The sequence below is a fragment of the Hyaena hyaena genome, unplaced genomic scaffold (assembly GCF_003009895.1).
Source record: "Hyaena hyaena isolate Hyena2069 unplaced genomic scaffold, ASM300989v1 scaffold_187, whole genome shotgun sequence".
NCBI lineage: Eukaryota > Metazoa > Chordata > Mammalia > Carnivora > Hyaenidae > Hyaena > Hyaena hyaena.
In genome coordinates this window covers 233,126-246,659 of record NW_024080820.1, presented here as the reverse complement: position 1 = coordinate 246,659, position 13,534 = coordinate 233,126, and the positions used below count along the sequence as shown (strand labels likewise).

At 37.3% G+C, this 13,534-nt stretch overlaps 1 protein-coding gene across 1 annotated transcript; it reads left to right on the top strand.

Annotated features, from left to right (window-relative positions):
- Positions 1–391: 391 nt before the first annotated feature.
- Positions 392–13,254, top strand: COMMD8 (COMM domain containing 8). Its single transcript, XM_039241073.1, has 5 exons — positions 392–490; positions 4,981–5,136; positions 9,113–9,265; positions 11,603–11,758; positions 12,827–13,254. Exons 1-5 carry the CDS (start codon positions 425–427, stop codon positions 12,845–12,847), a joined length of 552 nt encoding a protein of 183 aa, XP_039097004.1. The 5' UTR covers positions 392–424; the 3' UTR covers positions 12,848–13,254.
- Positions 13,255–13,534: the final 280 nt, after the last annotated feature.

Below are 13,534 nucleotides of genomic sequence, written 5' to 3'. Positions count from 1 at the left end.
AGCATCTTGCACACAGGTAAACCCTCACTTAACCTTCCAAATTAGAATACTTTAGTAAAAACAGACACCTGCCAAGCCTCCAGGACAGTGGCCCAGAGCTCAAAACAGGGTTATTCTTATTAGATGGCTTTCTAGAGTGCAGAGAAAGTTCGACAGAAGTCTGAACAAAATTGGAAACTGCCTGAGAGGTTTGCAAATTTGCTTTCAAGGTAATAGGTGTGCTCAGCAAACTCACGCCGGGCGGAAGAAGGATTTTCCTTAGTTACAGGGAAAGCGTTGGCTGCGTCTCTGCGCATGCGCAAGACAGCTCCTGCGTCTCCACGCTCGGCCCCCGCCCCACCCGAGAGAGTCACGTGGCTGAGCCGTCGCTCCAGAGGCGCGACTGGGCCTTGTCATGTGACCTAGGTTCCTACTTGGTACTGGGATGGAGCCGGAAGAGGGGACGCCCTTGTGGCGGCTTCAGAAGCTTCCAGCCGAGCTGGGCCCGCAGGTGAGGAGAGCGCGGGCGGCGTGGCAGGCGGGGCTCCGAGGTGGCCGGGCGTGCAGGTCTGGCCGGGTCTGATGGAGACGCCTTGTCTGGGCTCACCCGGGCTGCCTGGGGCAGGGATGGGGAAGGGGCGTGATGTCTGGCGCAGGGTCCCACCAGCTTCTCCTGGAGAGCTGGGAAGGCCGACGCTTTTGGCGCCACCTCCAAATCCCTGCTTGGAGCTACCGGTCGGGGGGGCTTGGCGAGCAGACTTGTCCGCTCTGCTCGCACCTGGGTGGGGGGGCCGGTTATCTCCCCCGCGCGGCCCAGGACCCGCCGACTGTGGCTGGGGAGCGGAGTCGCCACCCTCGTATGTGAAAATCTTACACCGTGCAGCCGGTGGTGTGCAGCATCTCATTTCATTCATTCATACACCGCACCGCCGGAATGCTACCTGTGCACCAGGCACAGGGCTAGGTGCTGGGGACGGGCTGGGGACATGGAAAGGCACACCCTGCTCCCTTGAGGGCTGCAGAAAACAAATTGGGAAGTACTACCAATAACTGGGCAACTTACTTTCGGTAGCGTGGTCCAAGGTGGCCTTTCTCTCAAGAGGTGGCATATACAAGAGGTGACATATACATTGAAACCTTGAGCCTGGCTCGAAGGATCTGGAGAGAGCTTCGTTTATTTGTTCTGCCAGCTCTTCTCTTAAGTCGACCTTGTGCTGAGTGCCCAGATGGGATAAGGTAAAACGATGAGTGAGATACAGCCGGTATCCTGGTAGAGCTTGTATCTAATAAGGAAACCAAACTGAATCCTCCAGTAATGAGCTTGTGGGACAGGTGGCAACCCAGATTTGAAGGGGCAAGGAGAGGCTTTCCAGAAAACGAACATCTAAAATTTCTAGGCTGAGTTCCAGAGGATGAGTAGGAATAGACAGGCTAGAGGGGGAGAATGGTTTAGGTAGAGGAATAGTAGCTACAAGGCTAGAAAAAGGAAAGCAGCCCCTGCGGGCTTTGAGGACCTGCTCTGATTCTTGGAGGCTGAAATTCAGAGTGAGAAGCAGAGCAGGGACACTGAGGCTGGACAGGTGAGTAGAAAGTCAGGTGGCGGCTGGAGTCTATATGCCACGCTTGTTTATTTAGCCTTGATACCAAAGGCACTGGAAGTTTTGAGTGTGAAAAATTACAGTGTGCAATAATTACATCTAACAGTATCTTGACTGTGAGCTGTGAAGAGAAAACCCAATGGTTGCTGTAAGAGGAATATCTGACTGAGAAGTGAGATTCCCCCATTGAACTTTTAAGCAAAAAAAATTTAGACCTGAAGGAAATTTGCCTATCTTTGAAAGAAAGCAATATATGCAGAATCGAGCTTCAGCATTAGCTGGGAGTTGAGATTCTGTTTGTCCTCAGAAGTCAGCCAATTAATATGTTGTATTGTAATTAATATATAAGGATGTTTACTCCCATCTTCTCTGTCCCCCAACAATCCAGGCCTCCTTACACAACTTCTTGACTGCTTGGCTTGACTCTGGTCTCTCTCTTATTCTGGACTCCTTCAGGGTAGATTCTATGTTTTACATTCCCAGTTCTTGAGAATTGTGTTGTGGATCAAGGTGAGTTCTTAAATCAGTGTTCGCTGAGGGAAGGAATCAATGCATACTGAACTCTGCTTAATCATGGCAGCGGGAGGGTGCAGTTATCTGGATTCCAAGCTTTGGTGGGCCGGCCTTTAGTGTAAATGATAGGCAGTTCTGAGTAAGTCCCACTTTTGTTCCATTTATAATGGGTGAAGGGTGGGAGGGGGGGCTTAGCCTACGTAATGTGATAGAGGGGTGTGGGGTAGGCAGCCTTTATAAGGCCCACATTTAAGACTTCTTTTTTCCTCTGTTCCATTTACAATGGGGAAAGTGTGAGGGAGATCGAAGGGAATAAACTTACTTAATTCTTATCAGGATCAGGAAAAACCATCTTAACTCTTGTCTGTGATTTTACAAGTGAGGAAACTGAAATGTCGGCAGGGAGAGTTGGAGGACCCTGCCCAAGGCTGTCAAACTAGTAAGTGGCAAAGGTGGAATGCATGTCAGCTCTGCTGACTGTGAGTCTTAGTATTAGCTTCCTGCTCCTGTCTTCCTTCTACCTGCTTCTTATTAAGGCCCATAGCCTTTCTCACCATGTAGGTTGATGACACCTAGATCTCTGCATCCGGCAAAAAACTCTCTTCTTTGAGTGTCAGGCTTCTGCTCAGACACACCCCAGGTACCTCAAATTCAGTATGTCCTTGGCTGAACTTGTCTTTCCCCCTGGAACTATTCTTCCTGTGATCATAGCCTCATTTTTGGTTTGGAGTACCACCCAGTCATTCAGCCTAAAATTCTGAGTGTCATCCTTGGTCCCTTCTTTTCACAGTCTCTTTATACCTCTGTACTGCCCCGGTTTTGAGTGTCCTCAACTATTTAGCAACCCCCCCCCCAATCTAATTTCTTCCTGGTAAAGAGAAGGCACGGGGCCTTTGGTCTCACCATCTCTCTTTTCCTTTTCTCTCCTTATATTTCCCAAACTTGTTGGAAAATTTATGGAAACATAATGCAAATATGTGAATAGGTTGCTTCCCCATCGAAACAATTAAAGCCTGGACACTGTACACAAGGCCCTTATGATTTGGCCTCCACTCACTTCTTCAGCCTGCATCCTGTCTTTTTTCAAATTGAACATGTGATTGTACACTTTCATTCTATTCATACGCAGTTGCTTGTGACTAGAAATGCCCTTCTCTTCTATTTCAGTGGCCAGGTACTATGACAACATAATGTGGTAGATGATATCCTCATTTCATCCTTCTAAAAGCAGGCCTTTCCCTTCTCTGTACTTCTTTGTACTTTCTATAAATTTATAATACAGCTCCTCTCATTCTAAATTGCATTTATATATTTACGTTCGTCTTTCTCTAATGGACTAAAGGTCTGATATGGTAGCAACGTATTCTTGTTTGTCTTCAGTTTTCTCATTTGTAAAATGGGTATAATAATGAGACTTACCCATAGGGTTGTAGTGAGGATGAACACAGTACTTGGTACTCAGTCAGGGCTCCCTATATGGTAGCCATTATGATTATATTTGCTTTGTATTTTCACTAACTTGTTTAACAATTGTAAGGAAGTACTCATTACATATTTCATATGTATGACTAGAAAACATTAATGAATGAATGAATGATTGAATGAATGAATACAGACATTTATATTCCAAAAGATAGTACTTTATTAGTTTGAGTTCTGTGTTTTGCTTTACCACAGGGGCAGTTTGGGATAACATGGGATGTGTGTAGAGAATTTTGAATGAATTTCAGATTGAGAATGTTGGTTGATTTATGGTAGATAAAAGATCTGTTCATAGAGTGCATTAGCCATCATTTGGAAGTGGAGTTACCAGTTGCTCATTTCTGTTCTGATATGTGTGGTGTTATAGGGAAAGAGTTATTGCTTAAAGTGGAGTGGAATATGGTCCAGGGGAAAAGATTTGGAAGTCTTGTTACTTAAAATGCATTTCCAGATTATTTGGGTTCAAATACTCTTTTAACAAGACACAGATATCTCCTGGGAAAGAAAACCATATTAGTCAATTATCTAGAATAGTGCTGACATACATAGTAGGCAATCAGTTAATGTATGTTAAAGACATGGAACATAATACCGTAATGTGGTGGCGGCAGTAATGGTGATAATAACAATAATGAGAAGAATGATAACAATGGCTGGCACTGTGGAAGTGTGTTATACATGCTAGGAATGTGCCAAGTAATTTGCATGTACTTGTTTAATCTTTACAACAGCATAATGTAGGTAAATGATATCCTCATTTTACACAGGAGGGAGCAGGCACAGAACATTTAAATAACTTGATAAAACTAGTTAAGTAGTGGAACTAGGATTCAAACTAGACAGTTTTATTCCAAAATTCAGTCTTAGTCACGATGTTCAGTTATATATGTGTTAGGATTTCCATTGCTGATACTAAGGTAGGGTAGAGGTAAAGGAATGTAAAAAAAGAAAAAAAAGGTTCTGACAACTCTCTTGGAGTGGACCAAAAGAAGTGAGTGTGAATGCTGTGAAAATGGAGGCAAGCGGAAATGAAATTTATAGATCTACCATAAAAAACTTTGATCTAAAAGTCATACCTTTTTTTATTATTGGTATAAATACAATGTCTAAGGAATCTCAAGGTGAAACTTTTATATTCACTGTCTTCCTTTCAGGATTATAGGAGAAACAACAGTGTGTCTGTGAAATTATTTTAGCTTCTGAAGGTGGACAAAATTATAGAAAGTCTGGGATTTTTATTGGAGCTTTAATTTTCAGTTAATGAGAATAATGTTAAAATAGTTACATTGCAATGTCAGCTGCTCTTGCAGGTCACAGGAGCTTCTCCCAACAACACTTGTTTCCTACAAGGAAGATTAGTCTGTTTCATAAGTTTACGTATAATTCACTTATTTTCTTTTCTCTCTAGCTTCTTCATAAAATAATTGATGGCATTTGTGGCCGAGCTTATCCTCTGTACCAAGATTATCACAATGTTTGGGATTCGACAGAATGGAAGAGTGTTCTAGAAGATATTACCAAATTTTTCAAAGCTGTAGTTGGTAAAAATTTACCTGATGAAGAGGTAACTTCACTCCAAATTTCTATATCTTATAATAAATAATAATTAGTGTTCAGGTTTTTCTCGAGTTGGTCTTTAGGGCACTATATCATACAAGAGCCATCATCAGTAAGTATATGTTCTTTTGCAACAAAAACATCATAATTTTGAGTAGGCAAATCTGATTGTGGAAGTTCTGGTTTTTTAGTTTTGTTTTGGTTGTTTGTGTTTGTAAAATTGTGATACATTTAAATCATGTAGAAGGAAACCAAAAGTTAGATAACTGACACCTACATACTCATTATCACGATTAAACATTTAGTAACATTTTACTTTATGTATTACAGGTTTGTGTGTTTGTTTTAGAAACAAGGCATTAGAAATATACTTAAATACCACCTCGCATGCCTCCCTTCCCGAACAGATCACAGCTTGTTGGTGTACATATTTTGTATTCCATATTGTAGGAATGTTTACCTCTTCAAGTAATATAGGTATTTGAGCTGTTTGAATGCGTAACTTGATAATGTATCTATCCATACATTGTGATTTGTAATTTTTTGTGGGATAATGTGTTTTGGACTTACCAATCTTGCTAAATGTAGATCTGGTTCTTGTATTTTAACCTCCTGTAGTATTTGATGATAGGGATTAGCAGGACTTATTTTTCTAGCCTCCTCCTGATGAACCATTGATCTTTGCTGCTTTCATTATTATGTACAGTACTTTTACTGACATTTTGTGTGTGTCTCCTTGTACACATATTGGCCAAGTTTTGTAGGATAGACATCTTGAAGTGAAATTACAGGGTCATGGGGTGTCCTTCCATTGAATTGCTTTTGTACCTTGGTCAAAAGTTATTTGGGCATGTTTGTGTAGGTTGCTCACTTTAAAAAAATGTAGTTTATGTATACTCATCATTTTGATTTGGATGATATTCTGGGTGGGAGTTCTTTGTTAGATATAGGTATTTTAAATATCTTCTTCCATTATGTGGCTTGCCTTTTCGCTCTTAATGGTATCTTTTTGTGAACAGAAGTTCTGAATTTTAATCCAGTCCAGTTTTGTCAACATTTCTTTTGATGGTGTTTAACAAATACTTGTGCCAAAGTCATGAAAGATGTTTTTGTTAGTTTTCTTGTAGAAGCTCTCACATTTGTAAAGCTCTCATATTTATGTTCCTGGTGTGTTTTGGATTCATATTTGTGTGTGGAGTAAGGGTCAAGTTCACATTTTTTCACATCAATAGACAGTTGACCCAGTACCTTTTATTGAAGTGACCATCCTTGCCCCATAGAATTTCTGTGCAGCCTTTGTTGTAAATCAGGAAGCTGCATGTATGTATGGGTCTATATCTGGACTCTTTATTCTACTCCATTAGTCTTGTCTATATTTCCCAATACTACACTGTCTTAATTACTGTAGAATTAAAGCTATGTTACGTAAAGTCTTGATATCTGGTAATAGAAGACTTCCAATTTCATGCTTCTTCAAGATTGCTTTGGCAATCTAGGTTCTCTGTATTTTCATGTACATTTATAATCAGCTTGTCAGTTTCAGCAACAACAACAACAACAAAAAAAAACCCTGCTGGGATTTTGATGAGTATTAGTCCACTTGGGCTGCCATAACAAAATACCATAGACTGGGTAGCTTAAACAATAAGAATTTATTTCTCACGATTCTCCATGCTGGTAAGTCCAAGATAAGGGTGCTAGCTGATTTGATCCCCTGTCAGGAACCCTTTTCGTGGCTGCAGACTACCTTCTTGCTGTGGTTCTCACATGGCAACTGGAGAGGGACACAGTCTTTCTTGTGTTTCTTTTTATAAGAGCACTAATCCCATCATGAGGGCCCTACCCTTATGACCTGTTAAACCTAATTACTTCTCAGAAGGCCCCATCTTTAAATATCATCGCAATGAGAATTAGAATTTCAACATACGAATTTTGAGGTCACACCATTAAGTTCACAGCATGGGGATTGCACTGAATCTGTATGATCATTTGGGAAAGAATTTCTGTCTTAATATTAATCTTCCCAATCTATGAACATAGAATAACATTCCATTTATTTGGATTACTTCAATTTCTCTAATATTTTGTAGTTTTCAGTGTGGAGGTCTTGCAAAGATTTTCTTACATTTATTTTTAAGTAATTGATTTTTTTTTTGATGTTCTTTAATTTTGTTCTCCACTTATTTATTGCTGGTACATAGAAATATTTTTTATATCTTTACCCCATATCCAGCAATTTTAAAAAAATTATTTAATGGCTTATAAAACATTTTTCTGGATTTCTTTTTTGTGTACAGTCATTTTCTTTTTAAATTTTTAAAAAAAATTTTTTTATTTGAGAGGGAGAGAGAGAGCATGCGAAAACAGAGAGGGGAGGGAGAGAGAGAATCTTTTTTTTTTTTTTTTTTTTAATTTTATTTCTAGGAGAGAGAGAGACCGCATGAGCAGGGGAGGGTCAGAGAGAGAGGGAGTCACAGACTGAAACAGGCTCCAGGCTCTGAGCTGGCAGTCAGCACAGAGCCTGACGCAGGGCTCGAACCCACGAACCACGAGATCATGACCCAAGCGAAAGTCGGACGCTTAACCGACTAAGCCACCCAGGCGCCCCATTTTCTTTTTAAATTTTAATACCCACTTTTTTCTTACCTTATTGCAATGCCTAACACCTTTAAGACAGTGTAGAAACAAAAAAGCAGTGTCTTATTCCTGACCTTAGGAAGAATGCATTCACTATTTTATCATTTATTGTGTTAGCTGTGTGTTTTTATAGGTATATACTGTAAGATTAAAGAAGTTTCCTACAGTTCCTGCTTTGCTGAAAATTGTTATCATTAATGGGTATTGAATTTTATTTAAACATTGTTTTCCTAAATTTGTTATTTTTTCTTCTTTATTTTGTTGATGTCGTGTCTTTCATTGGATATTTAAATGCTAAATTGGATATTTAAATTTAAATGCTAAACCTTGCATTGCCAAAATAAATGCCACTTGGTCATGATGTGTTATGTTTTTATGTATCTCTTGATTTGATTTGCCATTATTTTATTTAGGACTTTTGCATCTGTTTTTGAGTAATATTGGCCCATAGTTCTTTTCTTTGTAATGTCCTGGTCAGGGTGTCAGGTTTTATTCTAGTCTAATAAAATGAATTAGGAAGTATTTTTTCTTTTTTCTTATTCTCTGGAAGAGTTTGTGCAAGATTGATTTTATATCTTCTTTGGTACTGTGTTACTATGTGGTATAATCTTCAATATTTGGAAATCTTTTATTTTATGATCATGCTATGGTAAAAAATAAATAATTTGATTGCAGTCCTTTGAAATCTGTTGTGATTTGCTGCCTGGCTTGTCTTGTGATTCATTCTGGTGAATGTTCCATTTGAACATATATTTGAAAATAGTGTGTATTGTAGTTGTTGAGTATAATGTTCTGTGTATCAGTTAGGTTAAAGAAAGATAGTATTTTTTGATTCTATATCTTTACGATTGTTTTGTGTGTTTTTCCGTCAGTTATTGGAAATGTGTTAACATTTTGGTTATAAATCTAACAAATCTAATTAGACTTATCCATTTCTCATTTTAGTTCTGCCAAGTTTTGCTACTCTGTATATTTTGAAGCTGTTTTATTGGGTGCACACAAATTTATGATTATTCTTTCTGTTGAATGGTCCTTTTGCCATTCTTTATTTCTTGTAATACTTCTTAAAGGCTACCTTGTCTGATATTAAGAGCGCTGTACCAGTGTGAGTGGTCTTTGCTCTCATGCTGCTTCATCAGTCAGCTCTTTACCTTTTTGGTTTGCAAAAATCTGTGTAAATCTCTTGTTTGTCAGTTATACATTATCATTTTATTCTAGGCAGAGGTATTCCTTTTTTTTTTTCTTTTACTATCATTTTAAAGGGTTTGAAAAAGAGGAGTGGAGCTATATGTTTACATTTTTAACAGAAATTCCCTTTCACTTTCTGTTTATTTTTATTTTCATAGATATTTCAGCAGTTGAATCAGTTGAATTCATTTCATCAAGAAGCTATCATGAAATGCTTGAAAAGTAGGAAAGATGAAATCAAGAAGGTTCTGTTAGAGGAAATAGTTGATATTTCTTCTGCACAGCTACAGGATTTTGATTGGCAGTTAAAGGTGAGAATCTGTTTACGGGCATGTAAATTTTGTACTCATTTTTTTTTAATAGAAAGAAATATTTATTCTTTTTTTATAATATACATCTAAAATTTCTGTTGTTTTAAGAATACAGTGTCAAAAATCATATTTTTTACATTATTTAGCCATAAGTATGGTACAGACATCCAAAAATATGTAATAACATTACATTGATAATAAATTTAATTAACTAGAGCTATAAATCATTAACTATCTTAAGTAGTGGAGTAGTATGTATTCAACGTCTATTTTTGGCTAGAACTTTCTAGACTTTATTACAGTCTTCTTAAGATTGGTAAATGTGATTCTACCTCCAGGGGAAAATCTATGTGTTATTAAAAGTTAACTTTAAAAAACATTTTGGAAAAGAGACTTATGATCAATGGGATTAATAAAGAACAATTTCAGACCAACTTTCCATGCTGTATAGGATACATCAGCCTAAATGAGGAGGTTGTGTTGAAACACATTGTGTTTCTCATTTCAGCATGAACCTGGATGAAGTGTCTCATACAGTCTTTGTGGATAAAGTGGAGAAAAATGTGGAAAAATAACACAGTTACTTGGGTCATAGCTGGATAAATAACCGAAACCAGATGTATTTGCGTTATCCAGGGAGGAGGTCTCTGTGATTCTGGTTTTGGCTCAGTCTTCAACATTTTTATGAGTATTATGCTTATCAAAACTGAGACACATTAAATATTAATATAATACAATCAAAGCTGAAAATTGTTTTATAGCAGATTACGATGGACCAAATGAAGTAAATAAGTTAAGCAGAGATAACCTAGATAGAGGATTTTTATATACATAAAACCAATTTAATATAAAAGATATGAGAGATGTGCCAAAAGTAATATGTATGAGAATATTTAGTTGTTTTGATTTACCAGATGTGGCTTGAGTCAGCAATATGGTGATTCAGTCTTATGTTTTGTTGCTAGAAATGCAGTGTTTCAAGCAATGGGTAGTTCTAATTCTGTTTTTATTCATTTCACTGTTTAGTTAATTTAGTTATTAATACTTTCAGTTCTGACTGCCAAATTTAAGAGATAGTTAAACAAATTAGAGCCAAACCAGAAAAGAATGAACAGGAACTTAAAATCATGAAGGTTTTTTTTAAACACTTGGGAACAATGTATCTGGAAAGGAAAAAACTTAGTAGAAAAATGACCGTTGTCTTTAAAGGACTAAAAATCGTCTCTATGGACGAGGGATGAGGGAATTTTTATATGCTCTTGGCTTCAGAGGCTAGGACAGAGGTATAGGTTTAAGGTGCATAGTTTGCGATAAGGTGAGTTCACATCAATCACATCAACCTAAGGGAAGTGTTTGAACACCTATTAGTATCTGAAGATTATTTTCACCTCTTCTTGAGGTAGCACATTCATCTTGATGGTATTCAAGCATAGACTAAGAAACCACTTATTGGACACACTGAAGAAGAGAATTATCCATCACATAGATGATCTTTGATACTTCTAAATCTCAGATATGGTGAGTCTTGGATTTTGAAGAGAGAATGGAGGAGTTATTTGAGGATTCAATTCTGTAGTGTGTGCACGCCGAGGGTGATCTTTGAGGATGTTTGTTAGGGAGGTAGTTCCTTACCATTCATTGCATAAGTAAATTTTTGCAAGTAGTAGCACTTGGAAGATTCACTTATTGTGGAGTTTTCTAGCTCAGATTCCAGGAAAATTTGATTTTTCCTTTGCCATCTGCCAATGAAACCATGGTACTTGTTTCAAAAATTATTAGTATCATAAATATTTGGTTCTTCTATTTCTTCTAGGATTCTCTGTAGACAGAAAATAGGAAGTAGGGTACATGTATTGAGTGTTTTTGCTGAGTGGCTCTAATTGAACGTGGTATCTTGATAACATGTGTATCAATAATTGAGTAGAGAATCGTGAATAAGCATCTTAATTTCACAGGGTTTACCGGTGTTTTTGGTTGTGTCTTTGTATGCGGACTTTCCCCCTCTTGGATTCTTTACACTTTAAGAATTCTCCGTTTCTTGATGCATTGGACTTACTCAGTACTTCCCAGCTGTAATTCTGCTCTGAATTTCTGCTTATGCCGCGAAATTTGTACTGGTTGTCCTTTTTTCCCAGTCTACGTCCTCTCCATTCATCCTCCTTTCTCTTTCTGTTCTTCTTTTATGTGTTGGTTTGACATGGGTTTCTGTATTTCTTCCCCCTTTTGCTGTACTTGATAGCAAGCAAGAGTAATCTTGTATTGTTAATAAGCTCTGATGTATATTTAATATATTCTTTGTTACTACTTATTAATTACTGTTTTCCTCATTTTAAACAGCTTGCACTGTCTAGTGACAAGATTGCTACATTACAAATGCCACTTTTAAACCTTAATCTAGACGTAAAAGAAAATGGTGAAGTCAAACCGTATTCTGTTGAAATGAGTAAAGAAGAGCTGCAGAATCTAATACATTCCTTGGAAGCAGCTAATAAGGTACTTGTTTTAATTTTGTTGTGTGGTTTAAAATGTTTGAGAAGAACTCATAAGAAGAAGAAAAACTCATAATTGACTTTTAATGTTTCTTTTCTTTCTGATCTTTTCTGTCAAGCACAGAAAATACCTTGTTGATCTGTTCTGCAACCCCAGTTTTAGATATTAAATTCATTATAACTTGTAATTTTAACTGCTTAGTTTTGAGCCTAATTTATCAAATAGTTATTTTTGATAGAATAGTAGATTTTTTTTTTTTTTTTTTTTTTTTGCCCCAGTGCTCAGTAATGATAAAAATAAATTTTTACCTTGGGGCTGTGATTCTGAAGAGTTTTTATGATTGTAAATACTTGTGATCCTAAAGGAAAGAGGGTCTTACTTAACTGGACAAATCAAATTGCTTTTATAATCCTCTAACTATGGGAGACAAAATATGGCTTACAGTTATAACAAAATGAGGTTGAGATAAGACATGTTAATGAATGACTAAAAATTTTACATTTACAAAGCGTTAGCTAAATAACAGGAACAATTCCCAGTGTGTATTTAATGAGAAAAATACTTAAACAGTGAAAACTGCTGCTGTCAGTAAGAAAAATAACTATCTTGGTATATGTATATTCCTTTCATTATTGCTCAGCTTTTTCCGTAGTGATCTGAAATCCATGATTAATGTCAGATATCCTAACCACATTCTCTTGCACCAGCCAACTTTCTTAGCCTTACTTCTTTTAAGCCCTGCTATACTCAGTTTTCCTCTGTACTCTGCAGATGTTTATTTTAGTGCCATGATGGCTGGTCCACATGCCCAGTAAACGCACTGGTAGCCTGGCTTGCTTTTGGATGGGGCTGAATGTCTGCAAGGGTGTGTGGTAGAACCCGATATAAATGTTAATTGATTCTGAGCCATGGATCCTGGCAGGCACGCTCCGTCTGTTACTGTGCATTGTGCTTGTTCGTTATCAGTTCTCCAGGCCCTCCTTCAGAGATTTCAAAGCATTTCATTAGGCAGATATTGGCATCATTCTGGAATAACCTGATTTCCCTCCTCCCCTGACTTTGTGTTTGAAGGTGGTCCTGCAGTTGAAATAACTGGAAGTGATGAATACCAACACTATCAGAGTTCACTGCTACACCTGATCTGGCCGAGTGAATACTGTGCATTCAGAAAACCTGCAATATACAGACTCCTGCTGTGCTGAGAAAGCAGCAGTGTTGAGATTGCAAAGATAAAAATTTATCAGCTTCCCTAAAGAACAGGAAATGAAATGGTTGACTGGAAATGCGTAAAAAATGCTAGATGAAAAAGCTATAATAGCAGTTTATATTTTCATAATGGCTGTTTTGCCTCATTTATTAAATATTTGAGAAATCTTTATTGATATACAGTTTTATTGAAAGCTGAAAATAGATCCTAAAGTAATGTAAACATACAAAGCACAAATATACTTGAATGTTGCTTAAAGGAATATATGAATAACAAGGATGTGTATTATGAATATATATGGTTAATTTGTAATATTTTAAAAATAACTTAAAGAATGTATAAGCTGCATATATAACTCAGGAGATTCCATATCTTTCTTATATTTCAAAGGAAAGATTATAAAATGTAAATTTCTTAGAGAAAGAAGCTCTTCTTCAGACGTGAACAAGAAAAAATAATTAAATATGTGTGAACAGTTTTGAGTTTATGAATTATTAAACTATTACTAGAATAGGAAAAGATGAAAATAACACTGTTACTTCTTCATTTCTGTATCTGGGAGGGTGTGCTCT

Bases quoted from the DNA above. Each gene is read 5' to 3' on its own strand.
- COMMD8 (XM_039241073.1), top strand. From the start codon at position 425: ATGGAGCCGGAAGAGGGGACGCCCTTGTGGCGGCTTCAGAAGCTTCCA. The intron at 9,266-11,602 runs GTGAGAATCTGT...CATTTTAAACAG, and splicing joins ATTTTGATTGGCAGTTAAAG to CTTGCACTGTCTAGTGACAA. The intron at 11,759-12,826 runs GTACTTGTTTTA...TTGTGTTTGAAG, and splicing joins CCTTGGAAGCAGCTAATAAG to GTGGTCCTGCAGTTGAAATA.